Genomic DNA, 14,649 nt, shown 5'->3' with positions numbered 1-14,649 from the left:
ATGTTTTCCTGCCGTATCAGGGAATCGACGCCTGGACCTCAGTGTGTGAGCTGAGTGCACTAGCGATCGAGCTGTGGAATACCTATCTACTGTGCTTTGTTAGCTTTACCAGGACCAACTTAAGGGATGAGTCAGTGTGGCACTAGCTCAGAGTACCAAAGTTTAGGGTATGTCAATAATTTAATAAGAAACAGAATAAAATGTAAATGTTATTATCACATGACAAGAAATAAGTGGACAGTTTAAAAAAAGGAATTCTGCATAGAAAATTAGAGCAAAAGAGGTGGGATGAGAGAGGTATTGCCATACTGAATGAAATAACCAATGAAATTTTATATAAAATATTATTTGATTATAAACTTTTAGATAAAAAATTAAATTTGGTTGGGCACCTTAGCAAAATAGGCACAGGGTTCCAGGGCCCACTCAGAAATCAGTCCTGGCCTTAGTATGTCATTATTGTTATATTACATTCATGGGGGAGGCGAGTGCTAAACACGGTGATCTCATACAGTCCATGGGGATGAATGGGAGTCAGTCAGGTTTGATCAAAGGAAGGAAGAAGTAGATCCAACTCCATGGATTAAGAGCCCCCACACTGGCACCAAAACAATGTCACTTGAGGAAGGCCCAGGCCTTAGTCCTTCAGATATTTCTTGTGATGAACTTAAAGGATCTCTTAGTTCTGGTTACTCTCAACATACCTAGTTCTAGTTACTTTTGACAGATACTCTTAATATATCTCTTAGGTGGTGATTCAGTTTATCAGGGAAGAAGCATTAAACATGTTTTCAGAATTGTTTGTTGGGTCATCTCTGAAGAGAGCATTGGTTTCTTTTACGATCAGCAGTTTGGAGCCTTGTTTATCTTAGCTTCAGTCACTTATGCTTGTGAGGGAATGGTACTTCAGTGCAGAGGGACACTAAGAGAGTCACAAATCACTCTGAAATAATTTAGAGGGCGAGAGGGAGGGTTGAGATGTAGATGTAATGTTGCTTACTTTATTCATGTAAGTAAATTTTTTGTTACATATAGATCCTAAAATATTGTAATAACTTTTGCCTGCAATTTAGAAAGTTGCTCTAATCAATGAATTTGTGTAGTGATCATTTCATTTGATCACTGTTATTTAGCCTGCAGGCAGTGGAGATGTCATGTCTGAGAGCAATGTGTGGTGTGAATATAATGCAGAGAATCCGTAGTTTGGAGATTAGGACGAGGTGCAGGATTACCAAAACTACTATCCAGAGGGCTGAGGAAGGGTTATTAAGATGGTTTGGACATGTAGAGAGGATGTAACAAAATAGAATAGCTTCGGGAGTGTATAAATCTGGAGAGGAGGGAAGGTGCAGTAGGGGTCGGCCTAGGAAAGGTTGGAGGGAGGGGGTAAAGGAGGTTTTTTGTGTGAGGGGCTTGGACTTCCAGCAAGCATGCTTGAGCGTGTTAGATTCAGGGAAACCAGCAGGCCGGACTTGATTCCTGGAGGTGGGAAGTGCGGCGCCGGCACTCTGAAGGAGGGGTGTTAATGTTGCAGTTTTATAGCTGTAGTGTCAGCATGCCTTTGGCAAGACAGTGATGGAGTGAGTGATGATGAGAGTTTTTCTTTTTCAGGCCACCCTGCCTCGGTGGGAAACGGCCAGTGTGTTAATAAAAATAAAAAGTAATAATTAGGTTAAGCATTTTTCAACACACTGGCCCTCTCCTACCAAGGTAGGGTGAGCTGAGAGAAGAAATGCTTTCAAAATGTTATTCATCTTTTTATATTTAAAATTTATACAAGAAAGGGGTTACTAGCTCCTTCCTCCTGACATTTTAGCCGCCTCTTACGATATGCATGGCTTATGGAGGAAGGATTCTTCTCCACATTTCCATGGATATGAATGAAACAAGTAAGAACAAGAGCTATTAAGAAAATAGAAGGAAACTCAGATGGGTGTGTATACATGCATGTATATGCCTTGTAGTGTGACATAAGTATAACAGAAGTAGCAAGATGTACCTGGTTAAGCATACATGTATGTATATGAAAATATAAAACTCACAATTAATGTCTGAAAATATATTTCAGCTCTTTACAGTACATGACAAGGCATTACATTAAAACTCATTACAGTATATTGCAATGCTTTATAACACATTAGAACTTATTGCAGTACATTGTAACTTATGCCAAACATTATAACTCATTACAATACATGTATGACATACATTTCATTTATAATATAATAGTCGATACAGTACGGCAACACATTAATTGCTATATACTGTATATATTTTTTTCAGTCTCCAAGACCAGAGGTTGTGTTAGTCCTGTCTAGAAGTCGATCAGTCACACCACAGGAGTCTAGTGGAGCAGAATCTGATGGTAACTTCACCCACCGTCCTTCACTTATCAATCATATCACTTCTCCCAGACCACCCAAAATTTTGGAATCGCCAATGGACAGCAAGAGTCTTATTTCTGGTTAGTATTTTTTCTATGCATAATTGAGTTATGTCTTATTCTAATTTTATGTGGATGATACTGTAAATGACTATAAAATTGCAGACACAACTTTCTTGTAAATTTGCACAATTTTCAGAGTTTAAGTTTTTTGTTACCTTGTGAACAAGGAGGTTACACCATGGAAATTGTGTGGCTGTTCACAAAGTATAATATATACGTATACTGTATATAAGTAACATGGGGTTTGAGAAGATTGATAGGCACACATCTCATCTTCACACTGATTTATCAAAAGTATCTTCTCTATAATGTTTAGTCACTCCCACTGCAGGGCCATCTCCTCTTGAAGTTGTTCAGCCAGCCAACCCCTTTGGAAACCAGTTTTTCCTCGCTTTCAGGCGACATGCTTGTGGCCAGACTGGCAGTTATGGCAACAATATAATGACTTCAACCCCCCCTTCCTTCCCTGAAAGTTGTTTATGGGTAATGAAAGGGACAGGAGTCTTGTGGCAGCCTTAGATATGAGTTCTGCTTTACAAGGAACTATGGTATCTTTAGGCTTTGATTTTAAGTTCACACCTTCCTGTCTCTTAGTCTGGTTGGCAAGGAGAAAGGAGGGTTGTGTGAGTTCATGACACCTTACATTACAGTCAGGTACTTCCTCCTTACAGACTGTGGCTGTCTAGGCAAGCTTTGTGCCTCCTCCTGTATTGTCTTTGACTGTTCTTTTTGTTGAAGATTGAATCTGTGAGCTTCTCAGAAACTTTGTTATTCTTCTGGGTGATCTCAACACCCATCAAGCTTTGTAATATGAAGGTTGCTCTGTGCTAGACAGGAGAGGATATTGATCCATTTAGATGTTACAATCAAGTGTGATAGATCTCCAATGTCATTATGTTCATATCTGTGCTTAAATGACCATAGACAGCTCTGTATGTTCCGGCTGCTAGCATTTGGACTTTAGGTGGTCTCTTCTAGATTTTTATGGTGACAATCATTTCCTTTGCTTGTTGGAGCCTACAGGGCTCTTTTACTTTTCACTGTTCCTAATTTGCCCTTCTTGGTGCAAAAGTAATAAAAATCAGTGGAAAGTAGAGGTGACAGACTTTTGTACCAATAATCACTTGTGTCCTCAGAAATTGTCAGCAAGTACAGGGGGCTCATGATCATTGTCCTGTACGTGACAGAAGGTGGCATTCCGTGGCTTCATGTGTCTCGTTTGCAAGTGCTATACTGATTTAACTAGAACTGAGCAGCACTTGTGGATTATATGCTCAAGCCTGTTACTGCCTTTGGGATTATTACTCCCTGGTAAATCTTCTTCTTTCTTTCAACACACCGGCCGTATCCCACCGAGGCAGGGTGGCCCAAAAGAAAAAACCAAAGTTTCTCCTTTCAAATTTAGTAATATATACAGGAGAAGGGGTTACTAGCCCCTTGCTTCCAGCATTTTAGTCGCCTCTTACAACACGCATGGCTTACGGAGGAAGAATTCTGTTCCACTTCCCCATGGAGATGAGAGGAAATAAACAAGAACAAGAACTAGAAAGAAAATAGAAGAAAACCCAGAGGGGTATGTATATATACGCTTGTACATGTATGTGTAGTGTGACCTGAGTGTAAGTAGAAGTAGCAAGACGTACCTGAAATTTTGCATGTTCATGAGACAGAAAAAAGGACACCAGCAATCCTACCATCATGTAAAACAATTACAGGCTTTCGTGTTACACTCACTTGGCAGGATGGTAGTACCTCCCTGGGCGGTTGCTGTCTACCAACCTACTACCTAGGTCCCTGGTAAATATGTTACTTTATTAGTGTCGAAACCATTAAGAGGAAGGAGGATGTCCTTGGATTGCTATGTAGAAGGAATGAGCAACTTCCAAGGACAGATATGGAGTAACATTATGAAAATATCCAGAAATGCTCTTGAATCCACTCCCATGGGTAAGTGGATGATGACTTCTTGGTGGCATCTTATTGAATCAACCTTCATATATGTCATCTTTTAACATGAATGGTGGATGATGATGTCATCATAATAAACAAACTTCTTCCTGAGTCTTGAGTATGTGAAGCAAGTGTTTCCAAGAATAGAGTATCAGACATGTCCCACTGTCTGCAGTATTACTACACTCAATAATTCCTTAATAACAGACATTATACAATTATTTAATAACAGGCAATCACAAACTGATAATAATTAATTCCATAATGTAGATGCTGTTCATTCAGCCTCATCTGTTGCTAGTTAATCATAAAACCTTTACTCAAACAAAGGGCACTTGGTTTTTATTGTTGTTCCAAGAGCCTGGGAACAACAAGTGAAACTATAATTATAGAATAATGTTTAATCAGAAGTATAATTCTACACCACTTCTGAGGGTCTAAATAACCCACACAATAATACAGCTATGTGCTAGTGAATGTTAAAAACCATTAAGAGATTGTCAGGTGTAGAGTTGAAAAAATAAGTAGTTGGATAATGTTTATATGTTTATGTGGTTTGCAAAAACATATTGAGGAATCTTTTTATGCAAAAGTGAGTGATGATGACCAGGAAAGCATCTACTACATTAAGTAGGGATACCCTTCTATTATTCACAAAAAATCACAGCCTTTCCCAGGCATAAATTAATTTTCATAATATAACACACACTCTTTGGGCAGGTTTAAGGGCCTAGTGAGGTCTGCAACTGGAAAAGAAATTAAAAGGCATACTGTATTGTATTATCTTTCTGGGGATTTTTCACACAGCTACTCAAATAAATCTCTAACAATAATAATGCAGGATGAGCTATATTTTTGGTTACTATCCATGCATATTGTACCTTTGTTATTTGATAATTGGAGGCAAGTTTAATAATTAATGATTTCATGTTTCTAGTATATTTTGTAATCTTCTACTTAAATTTTTAATGCATACTAGTATGATTTGTGTATTAGGCTGTCTAGTGTTAATTGGGTGTGTAATTTTTCATAAGTGCATGGAAAGTTGAATTACAGATCACTTATTTTAAGCACTTGTTACAATTATTTACCAGTAATACAATTTTAGGAAAGTATTATATGCAAGTCATTTTTAAAATCATTTACTGTATTACAATTTTGCAAGTGTTATTACATACATAGTGTATGTGAACATTATTCAGTTTTAATTTTGTACAAAAAAGTCTAGTAAGTATTTTGTTACTAAAATCACTCTTTTTTGCTATTCTATTTAGTGTTCCATCTTCATAAATCTGGCATACTGGATTTGTACAGCTCTTCCAAATACTGTACTATATCGATTTTAAAATGTCAAAAGTATTTTTAACATATCATTCTGCAGATGCTGCAGCAATGTCTGTTCCAAGAGGACCTCCACTCACTATCACCTTAGTGAAAGATGGTGCCGGTCTTGGCTTCTCACTGGAAGGTGGCAAGGATTCTCCACTTGGTGATCGTCCACTGACAGTCAAAAAGATATTTAGTGGTAAGATTATGGCACTTGTACAGTACAGTAAGGCCCCACTTATAAGACAGGTTAGGTTCCAGGCTATCACTGTAAAGTGGAAATTGCCACCAAGTGGAATGCCCCTTTTTTCCATTGATAAATGCATATAAATGCAAGATTACACTAACATATACAAGTTTACACTAACATATTATGTTAGCAATAGAACTAGGCATTAAAAAACAGTAAAGTAAAATACATATAGTACACTCATTATTTACCTTAAAATATGTGTAGTCTTAATGTAGGGTGAAAGGTGAACATTTATTGTAGAAAGTCAAGTGTGGTAGCTACCTCACCAGCTACTACACCTACACGAAATATAAGACTTAAATTTAAAGAGCTGGAACAAGTGTAGAAGCCTTCAAGAGGAAACTAGACAAGTATCTTCACCAGGTGCCAGATCAACCAGGCTGTGATGGATATGTGGGGCAGCGGGCCTCCAGCAGCAACAGCCTGGTTGACCAGGCAAGCACCAGACGAGCCTGGCCCATAGCCGGGCCCAGAGAGTAGATAAACTCTCGAAACTCTTCAAAGGTATTAGTATTATTGACATACAGCACCTTGTTCACTGAGTTTAATCATTTCTAACCACTAAACTTAGATACCATCATAAACAACAGACGCCGAGAAGGTAAACAAACACGAATACCTATTAACACCTGGACACTTATGGTTCATATATGTTTATTCCCACATACATTTGTGAAGCTTTTACCATAATACAAACACCTTACATTGTGTACAAGTTGTCTTCACATTGGTGCAGTAGAATAAATAACAGCAACACTCCCATACTCATGCAACACACCATTTTTAGAGCAAATAATGCCACTAGTGAAGGCATACAAAAGGAATAATTTTCTAGAGTTACCCCCAGTAATACTATTAGTGGCCCTTGGCCTGGTGGCAAAACTCTCACTTCACACTCTGAGGGTCCAGGTTCGATTCTCAGCAAGGGTAGAAACATTGGGCATGTTTCCTTACACCGGTTGTCTATGTTCACCCATCAGTAAAATGGGTACCTGGGTGTTAGTCGGCTGTTGTAGGTCACATCCTGGGACAAAACTATTATTTGCCTGAAATGCTCTGCATAACAAGCGACTTTCTATATAGTAGTGTGTCATTGATGTCAGCTAGGCCTGTATACAATGAACACATACTTGTAGAAATGAAGATATTATTATTATTATTATTGTTATTGTATACACATTTTCTCTGAAGTTGTACTAGAGAAAACTGAATTCTTGCCATCACTCCAAGCCACCCAGCTACTACATCTCATATTTGTCAATTTTTTCTACTGTGGGTGTATGTATTATATGTTATGTAATGTGATTCTTATATAATTGTGAAAAAAATATCATAGATGGAGTAATGACAATGTCTATGTTAAAGTGCCCCATAGCGATTAATAATATGGCATCTTCCAGACAAGTGACACACTGTGATTTTTAATGTGTACCTGCATGCCAGCACAGCATGTAAGTTTATTTAGGTATAGGTACACAAGTATAATTATCAGTCATAATATGAAATATCTGTATTAGCAAAATGCTGTAAAGCAGGACTCTACTGTATTTTTTTTTTTTAACACACTAGATATCTCTCGCCAAAATAGACCCCCCCCCCCAAAAAAAAAAAAAAAAAAAAACATTCAACATCACTGGTACCACAATTCAAATGATCGTTTGAACTGCAGCATCCTCACCTCTCCTTCAGGACTCTAATCAGGCTCACCGGCTTCCCTGAATCCCTTCATTAAATGTGTTACCTTGCTCACACCCCAATGTCAAGCCATGAAAATCACTTGTCTGAACTTGCTTCAGTCTAGCACACAAAATTATACACTCTTGTGGTCATCCTGTTCTGTTCCATCTCTGAAAGTCTAATGTCTTAATAGGCTGAATTTACTAAAAGTTTTGGCTCATTTTTCTCAGCCTGAGGCTTATTGAAATTCAAACTATTGTATTTAGGTATATTCCTCAAGATTTAAAACTGCTATTTCTGGACTTGTCATTCATCATCAGGGATTAAATTTGTCTTGGTGTCTTCTAGGCATTTCTAGTTGAAAGCTTGTATACAAAATCAAATCTAATATCTCTGCATTATGAGATAGGCTAAGATAGTTTACTTTTTTTTCTTTGCTTTTATATAGCCATCATGATTCTATGTTGTATTACTTATCATAAGGTAACTTGGCTGTTGTGCTATGGTATTCAGTTAGCCAAACTAATAACTACAGCCATATAAATAAAAGCAACTAAACAAAAGGACAGGACTTTAACTCTTGTGATGCCTGCCATATCTGTTCGCCTCTGGAAAGACAGGGATAGTGTGAATGATGGTGAAAGTGTTTTTTTCGGGTCACCCTGCCATGGTGCGAGACAGCCAGCATGTTAAAAAAAAAAAATTAATAGTTCTGAGAGCAAATGCACTATTCACGAACAGTACTTAGTTTACATTTTCATTTAGATAAAATTCCACCATATAGTAATTAAACAACAGCATCTTGTTTGTTTGGTAGCAGCTAACAATTAATGTACACAAGTAGTGTATACATATTATCTTTGTGTAGCACTAATCCTCTGTGGGTCACTCAGTACAAGACTGCTGGAGGCTTGATCCTCTGTCTGATAACTGTGAGACAAAGTGCTCTTTAAGTAAGGCTTTAATATTGATAAGTATTTGCTTTGGATATTCTTGACCTTGATATATTGAAACCTACTGTTACTCTTATACATTACAGTACTGTATTAGTAAGAATTCAATGTTTGTATTTTTTGCAGGTGGTGCAGCTGATAAAGGTGGCATACTGAAGGTAGGGGATGAATTAGTGAGTGTGAATACAGTGGACATAACTGATATGGCTCGCATTGAAGCCTGGAACTTCTTGAAGAAACTCCCAGATGGTACAGTCTCTCTTGTATTAAGACAAAAGGTAGACGATTTATCAGCCAAGAGTGAGGAATGAACACAGAAATGACAGTTTATTAGGTGAATTTTATTGATAAATATTTACTGGTGAAACAGATGCATTCAGTTGCCAGGTTTGTGCTTTTGTATATGTAATAGTTATGTTATTTGCTCTGGAGGCCTTCAGTAGGAACAGTGTAGGATTTCTTATAATGACCGGTTTCCTTGGCCACAATCACACATTTCAACAAGCTATCTAAACAAACATGGAAAGAGTAATTGTGTTTAGGAGAGGAAGAAGAAATGCAAACAAGAAAGGCTAGATTACAGTGCTTTACAGCAGTATTTTCGAGACATTAAATGCCATGTAATATTACAAGAGTCAAAAAACTGTGAATTTCTTTGTGGATGATGTAAAATATAAAAAGAAAAAAAGATATGACAAATTTAGCAAATAGAGTAACAGATGGATGATGGAATTTAATGTTGCTAAAGGCCATATAATGGAAATGATAAAAAAGAATGATCAGACAAATAATACAGATCATGACAAAATTTTTACAGTATCATATAGAGAAAGGAATCTAGGAATTATTTCATTTGAGGAAGGAGCCTCTGTGTTGGTGAAGGGATCTTGATTTGAGGAAACATAACTACTCTTCCCTTCCTTGGATTAAACCTGATTGCTTCCCATTCTCCAAGTACTTTACGGGTTTAATATGTGAAAAAAACAGGAGTTAAAAAAAAAAAAAAGTCTCAGATCACATATATGAAATTGTGAGACAGGAATATGCTACATTGGCTATCAAGTAGCTTTCAAATATATGGCTGGAAATGCTTAAAAATCTGTTTACTTAATATATTAAGATAAAATTGTAATATGTAGCTGCTATGTGGTATCCACACTAAAAAAAAAAAAGATCAGAGAAAAAGGCTTAAGAAAAGCTACTAATAGATCACATGATGAAAGGCTAAAAACACTGAAGCCCACAATGACTGATAAGAGGAAAAGGGAAGATATGATAGCATATAAGCTTGTAAAAGGATATGAAAGCATATAGAGATAAGAGGCCACAGATATTAAGAGAAAGTGAAGTCAGAGAGATACTGGGAGATTTTACTTTACAAATACAGTGGTAGAAGAATAGCATAAATAAGCTAAGAAAGAGAAACGTGCATACAGTTCTAGTCATACTGTGTCTTTCTTGCATACTTGTTGATGTTAATCAACATTTGTAACCTCAAAAGGAGGTGCTAGTAAGTGCTACAATATTAGAAATTTAAAATTACAGACATAATGAAGACTGGATACCATGAGCAGTAGCACTGCTCCTATAGCTATAAATTGGTACAGAAATTACTAGAAGCCACAAAGAGGCTTATGTTACTGGATACTTGAACTCAGGATTACCTCTTGCCTCTTCCTGATTTTGTATTTTGGTTTTAATTTTGCTTTCCTCCATACTCTTTCCTTGTTTGTTCTTGAATACTTTCTTGTAAATCTCTAAATGTTTAGATTATTATTATTATTACAATCAAGGGGGAAGCGCTAAACCCGGAGGATTATACAGCGCCTGGGGGGGGGGGGTGGAAGGCATTCAGGCTTAATTTGGGGAACTGGAGCACAGATCCAATTCCCTAAATCAAGAGCCCCTCACCAACATCAAGGAACCTTCCTTGAGGGGTTAAATGTTTAGAGCTTTACTGGTAGACCTCTTAAAAGTGTGACTGTGGCCAACAAACTGTCTTAAGATAATCATGCATTTTCTACCATGCTTTCAAAACTGTACAGTAAAATATAAACTGATACACAATTATCAAGCATCAGTCTTTCATGAGATCCACTTGACCTGGTACTGTACTGTACTATATGACCTTTGATTTCAGTTTTACACCATTTATTGAATGTTTCTAAGGCTTGAGACAAGTGAGCTCCAGGCTATCTTGTTTGATGAGATGGTGTTTAACCCAAATCCAGTGGATTTTTTTTGTACATAATACCATTATGATTATTATTATTATATTATTTGGGAAGGAAAATGCCAAACTCATTGGGGTTATAAAGTGCCTGAGGATATAGGATGTATATTTCATCATTCCAAATTATAATAGGTGCATTGGTTCAAGAACCCCTTACTGGCATCACAGAACTTCTTTTGAGGGGACTACATAATACCAACAGTACATTATTGGTACACTATGAACCAGATGTGTTGACTCTTGGGGCAGTATAGTGTGCATTACTAATATTAGAAGCTGTAATGTTTCCTTTGTGTAACAGTGCAAATTAAGAAATTAATTTTGCATTATGTTGCTATGCTGGGCTTTCAACATGTATGGAAATGTGCATGATAATGAATTTTACTGAAAGATAATGTTTCAAACTGTGGTAAGCAGATTGTGTAGCTAGTAAGGTTCATGATGAAGACCCCATAATGGGTACTATATTCATGGATAGTACTCATAAGGGGGAATGGGGTTTCTTGATTCTGAAGAGGTTCTTGATCCAAGGAATTATAATTATCCTTCCCTTGGATTGAATCTGCCTTCCACTTGCCAGGTGTTGTATTATCCCTACAGGTTTAGCACTTCCCCTAAACATAATGCAGGTAATAATTGGGAATCGCTAAACCTTTACAGGATCATTCAGTGCTTGGCGAATAAGAAGTAATCATATTTGATCCTAAAAGGAGAGGATATCCATAGTGGGTACCATAAATATTCCAAATTATGAATAAACAAATGAATAGATGGTGATTTGAACTGTGGGTGAATGGACATAGTAGGTCTAATGCTGTAGCCGCTGCTATGAGTGTTTATTGATGGACAGTTGTTCAGTACAACTTGGGTTTATCTAAAATTATTTTTGCCAAAAAGACTGGATTTAGATCTTCTATATTTGTGAATCCATTCTGCCAGTTAGATTAAGATTTTGATGGCAGTCAGTTTGTCAGTGTAAGTGTTTCTGCTCTGGACTTGATTCCTATTAATTTTTTTTATTCGGTATCATCACAACTATGAGTAATCAACTTGATATATGTGTATTATTATTAGTCAAGTGCTAAACCCAAAAGGGTCATGGAGCACTGCTGATAAATGTGTAGTATTTCCCAGTGTTAAATGCTACTTCTTGTATGATGATATTACTTAAACTGAATCATAACTAGGTTACCATTGTGTTGATTCAAGGTTTTATTTATAATCAAATAGGATCCTTGAGTGATATTGTTATCTTTAAAGTGAAACATGCTGTTTGCTGTCACGTTTGTTCTATCATTGCTGTGATAGAATGAACTGGTGGAGGCTTGTAGCCAACAATGGCCTTGGGAGAGTGGTGCTAGGGGCTGTGGTGAGGTGATGGTGCAGTCATACCTGGGACTCTCACAACCCACGTGTACTTTTCACCTGGGAAAAAAAAAAAAAAAGTTGTGATAATGGAGTTTGTGAGTGGGGACCCTTGAAACTGGTGCCTACTATATCTGCCAACCCTCAACTGTGATAGGTGCATTTGTTTATGCAGATGGATGAAACTGATTTATAATATGTAATAAGATAAAGGAATGCAATATCTATATAGTTGCATACTTTTCTTGCATAAGAAAACCCATGTCCTCTGTATCTTTGAATGTCACCATGTTCTTTTCAACTGCTTAGTTTAATCTACATCTTAATCTTCTGTACTACAACTCAGACCTCTCTCATCGAGCTGCTCATACAGTACTTCACTTTACTCGAATATTTCATTAAATAACTGCTATTTGTTTACTATATTTGGATGTATGTTATTTTATCATTCCAAATTATAATAGGTTTCATTTAAGATAATGTACTTGCAGCTTTTAGGTAGTAGATTTTTCCCATGCCAGTTTGCAAGCAGCATTAAAATCCTTATTCTATGTTAACATGGATTGTTGAACCTCAAACATAGGCAAAATGTTTATGAAAGGTATATTTTGTTTTAGCAAAATATTTTCCTTCCTATGTGTCATGTTGTATACTGGTAAACTTGCAGCAGCTACACAGATGTATTGCAAGAATCAATGTATTTCAGCCAATTCTTTGTACTATATTGTAAATACTGTGTTTTTATTACATATCATAATTTTTTGTGAGAGAGATCTATATATATATAATTTTTTTAAGTTGTGCTTAACAAACATACCATTATATTTATATGGTTGCTAATTCTGCATTGCCCATTATGGACTTTAGGTACATCAGTATATCATAACATGCAGTGCCAGACAGTTCATTACTGATGTGACTGAGTCATGGTTTGCAAGCTACATGTGGCAATGCAGTGCAGCGAACTAGACATCCTGGTTTTCTTCCTGTTTTTGATAATTGTCTGTTTCATTGAACAAGCATACAGTACTTGTCACTAAAGTATGCTGGGTGGAGGCACCTGGTATGCTTTAGTGTTGAAATATACCCAACCCTGTTAAGATGTTTCAGTGCAATAGCAATTTATGCCGGTTCAACAACTTAAAGTGGGATGTCAGAGGATTTCCTAAGGCATGCTCAGTGCCTTTTAGGCTTGTGTGGTAGATGGATGTATATCTGGACTCCCTGCACCATATAGTCTTGAGCACCAAGTTTGTCAAGACATTTATGGCTATAGGCAAACTAATATGGGCAAGATTGTTGCTGACACAAGACACTTGCATAGATCATTGGATTATATAAGGCATGCCATCAGATGAAATAATAGAAGCTGTCAACATATACGAGTGTTCAGTGAGGAAGTGATTGCTTTGACTCGGTGATGGCAATTCCGACGCTCATACCATGAGCTTATATAATCTTGTATCAAACTTATTCTTGCCCATGCTAATTCATTGATAGCCAGAAATGTTTGGCAAACTTATCACTCATGACCACAGTGGAGGGAAACCAGACATATCCATGTACATGAGCATGCAGCCAGCAGTCTTAGGAAATCTCGTATCTTCCCACTTTGTGTTGCCAGGCTGGCATTAATTTTTGTTATGCTGAAATACTTAATAGGATTGTGGATTATTATTTTGATGTTAAAGTATGCCAGGTCAAGACACTTCAAGTATTTTGCGAGGGAACTGCAAGTGACGTGGCTGGTGAACTATGGCTTGGCCCCATCTAGTCTATTAAATCATTACATGTGTTAATTGCTTTATGGGGCCTGTAATTGGGTATATTTTTTGTATCCACTGTTATTGCGCTTTATTGTAAAGAGTATTAGAAGCTGCATTATGTACATAATATCAGTCACAGCATATAATGAGCATACGTTCTTAGAGCCTCAGCTTTTTAAGGGAAAGCGGACCAAATAAAGCATGATAAAGAAATGCATTTTATTAATCACCACAAAAAAATACATGAAAAAAAATTGTAAAAGTGAAGACCCTTATTGAAAAAGCTCACTCATGAGGGTATTGTACTACTAAAGGCTTTCAGAAATACCATAGTCTTTTTCACCACATGCCACAACACTTAAAACATGCTATTAAACCACAGGCAATTGAGTGACAACTTCTACTAGCTGAAAGGTCCAGGATTGAGACAGTTTTAGCATACGAGGCATATCAAAGTTGCAAAGGGAAACACTAAGACTACTATTGTATTTACCTCTCATTTATTCTACCTATATCAACATTTCCCCTCAAGGAAGGTTCCTTGATGTTGGTGAGGGGCTCTTGATTTAGGGAATTGGATCTGTGCTCCAGTTCCCCGAATTAAGCCTGAATGCCTTCCACATCCCCTTCCCCCTTGATTATAATAATAATAATATAACATTTAACAATTCCTCAAAATA

The 14,649-nt window shown here is 36.9% G+C and overlaps 1 protein-coding gene across 3 annotated transcripts in view; it reads left to right on the top strand.

Moving 5' to 3' along the window:
* The window catches only part of LOC128687164 (uncharacterized), a 135,261-nt gene extending 121,079 nt beyond the window's left edge, over positions 1 to 14,182 (top strand). For all 3 annotated transcript variants that reach the window (XM_070092730.1, XM_070092731.1, XM_070092732.1), the window contains 3 exons: positions 2,284 to 2,464; positions 5,778 to 5,921; positions 8,732 to 14,182. In XM_070092730.1, the coding sequence (XP_069948831.1) occupies positions 2,284 to 2,464; positions 5,778 to 5,921; positions 8,732 to 8,916 (510 nt within the window). In that variant the 3' untranslated portion in view covers positions 8,917 to 14,182. The remainder of the gene's footprint in view (positions 1 to 2,283; positions 2,465 to 5,777; positions 5,922 to 8,731) is intronic.
* The last annotated feature ends 467 nt before the right edge of the window (positions 14,183 to 14,649 follow it).

Source organism: Cherax quadricarinatus, chromosome 40, assembly GCF_038502225.1.
Source record: "Cherax quadricarinatus isolate ZL_2023a chromosome 40, ASM3850222v1, whole genome shotgun sequence".
Lineage (NCBI taxonomy): Eukaryota > Metazoa > Arthropoda > Malacostraca > Decapoda > Parastacidae > Cherax > Cherax quadricarinatus.
This window is presented reverse-complemented; position numbering and strand designations above follow the sequence as displayed.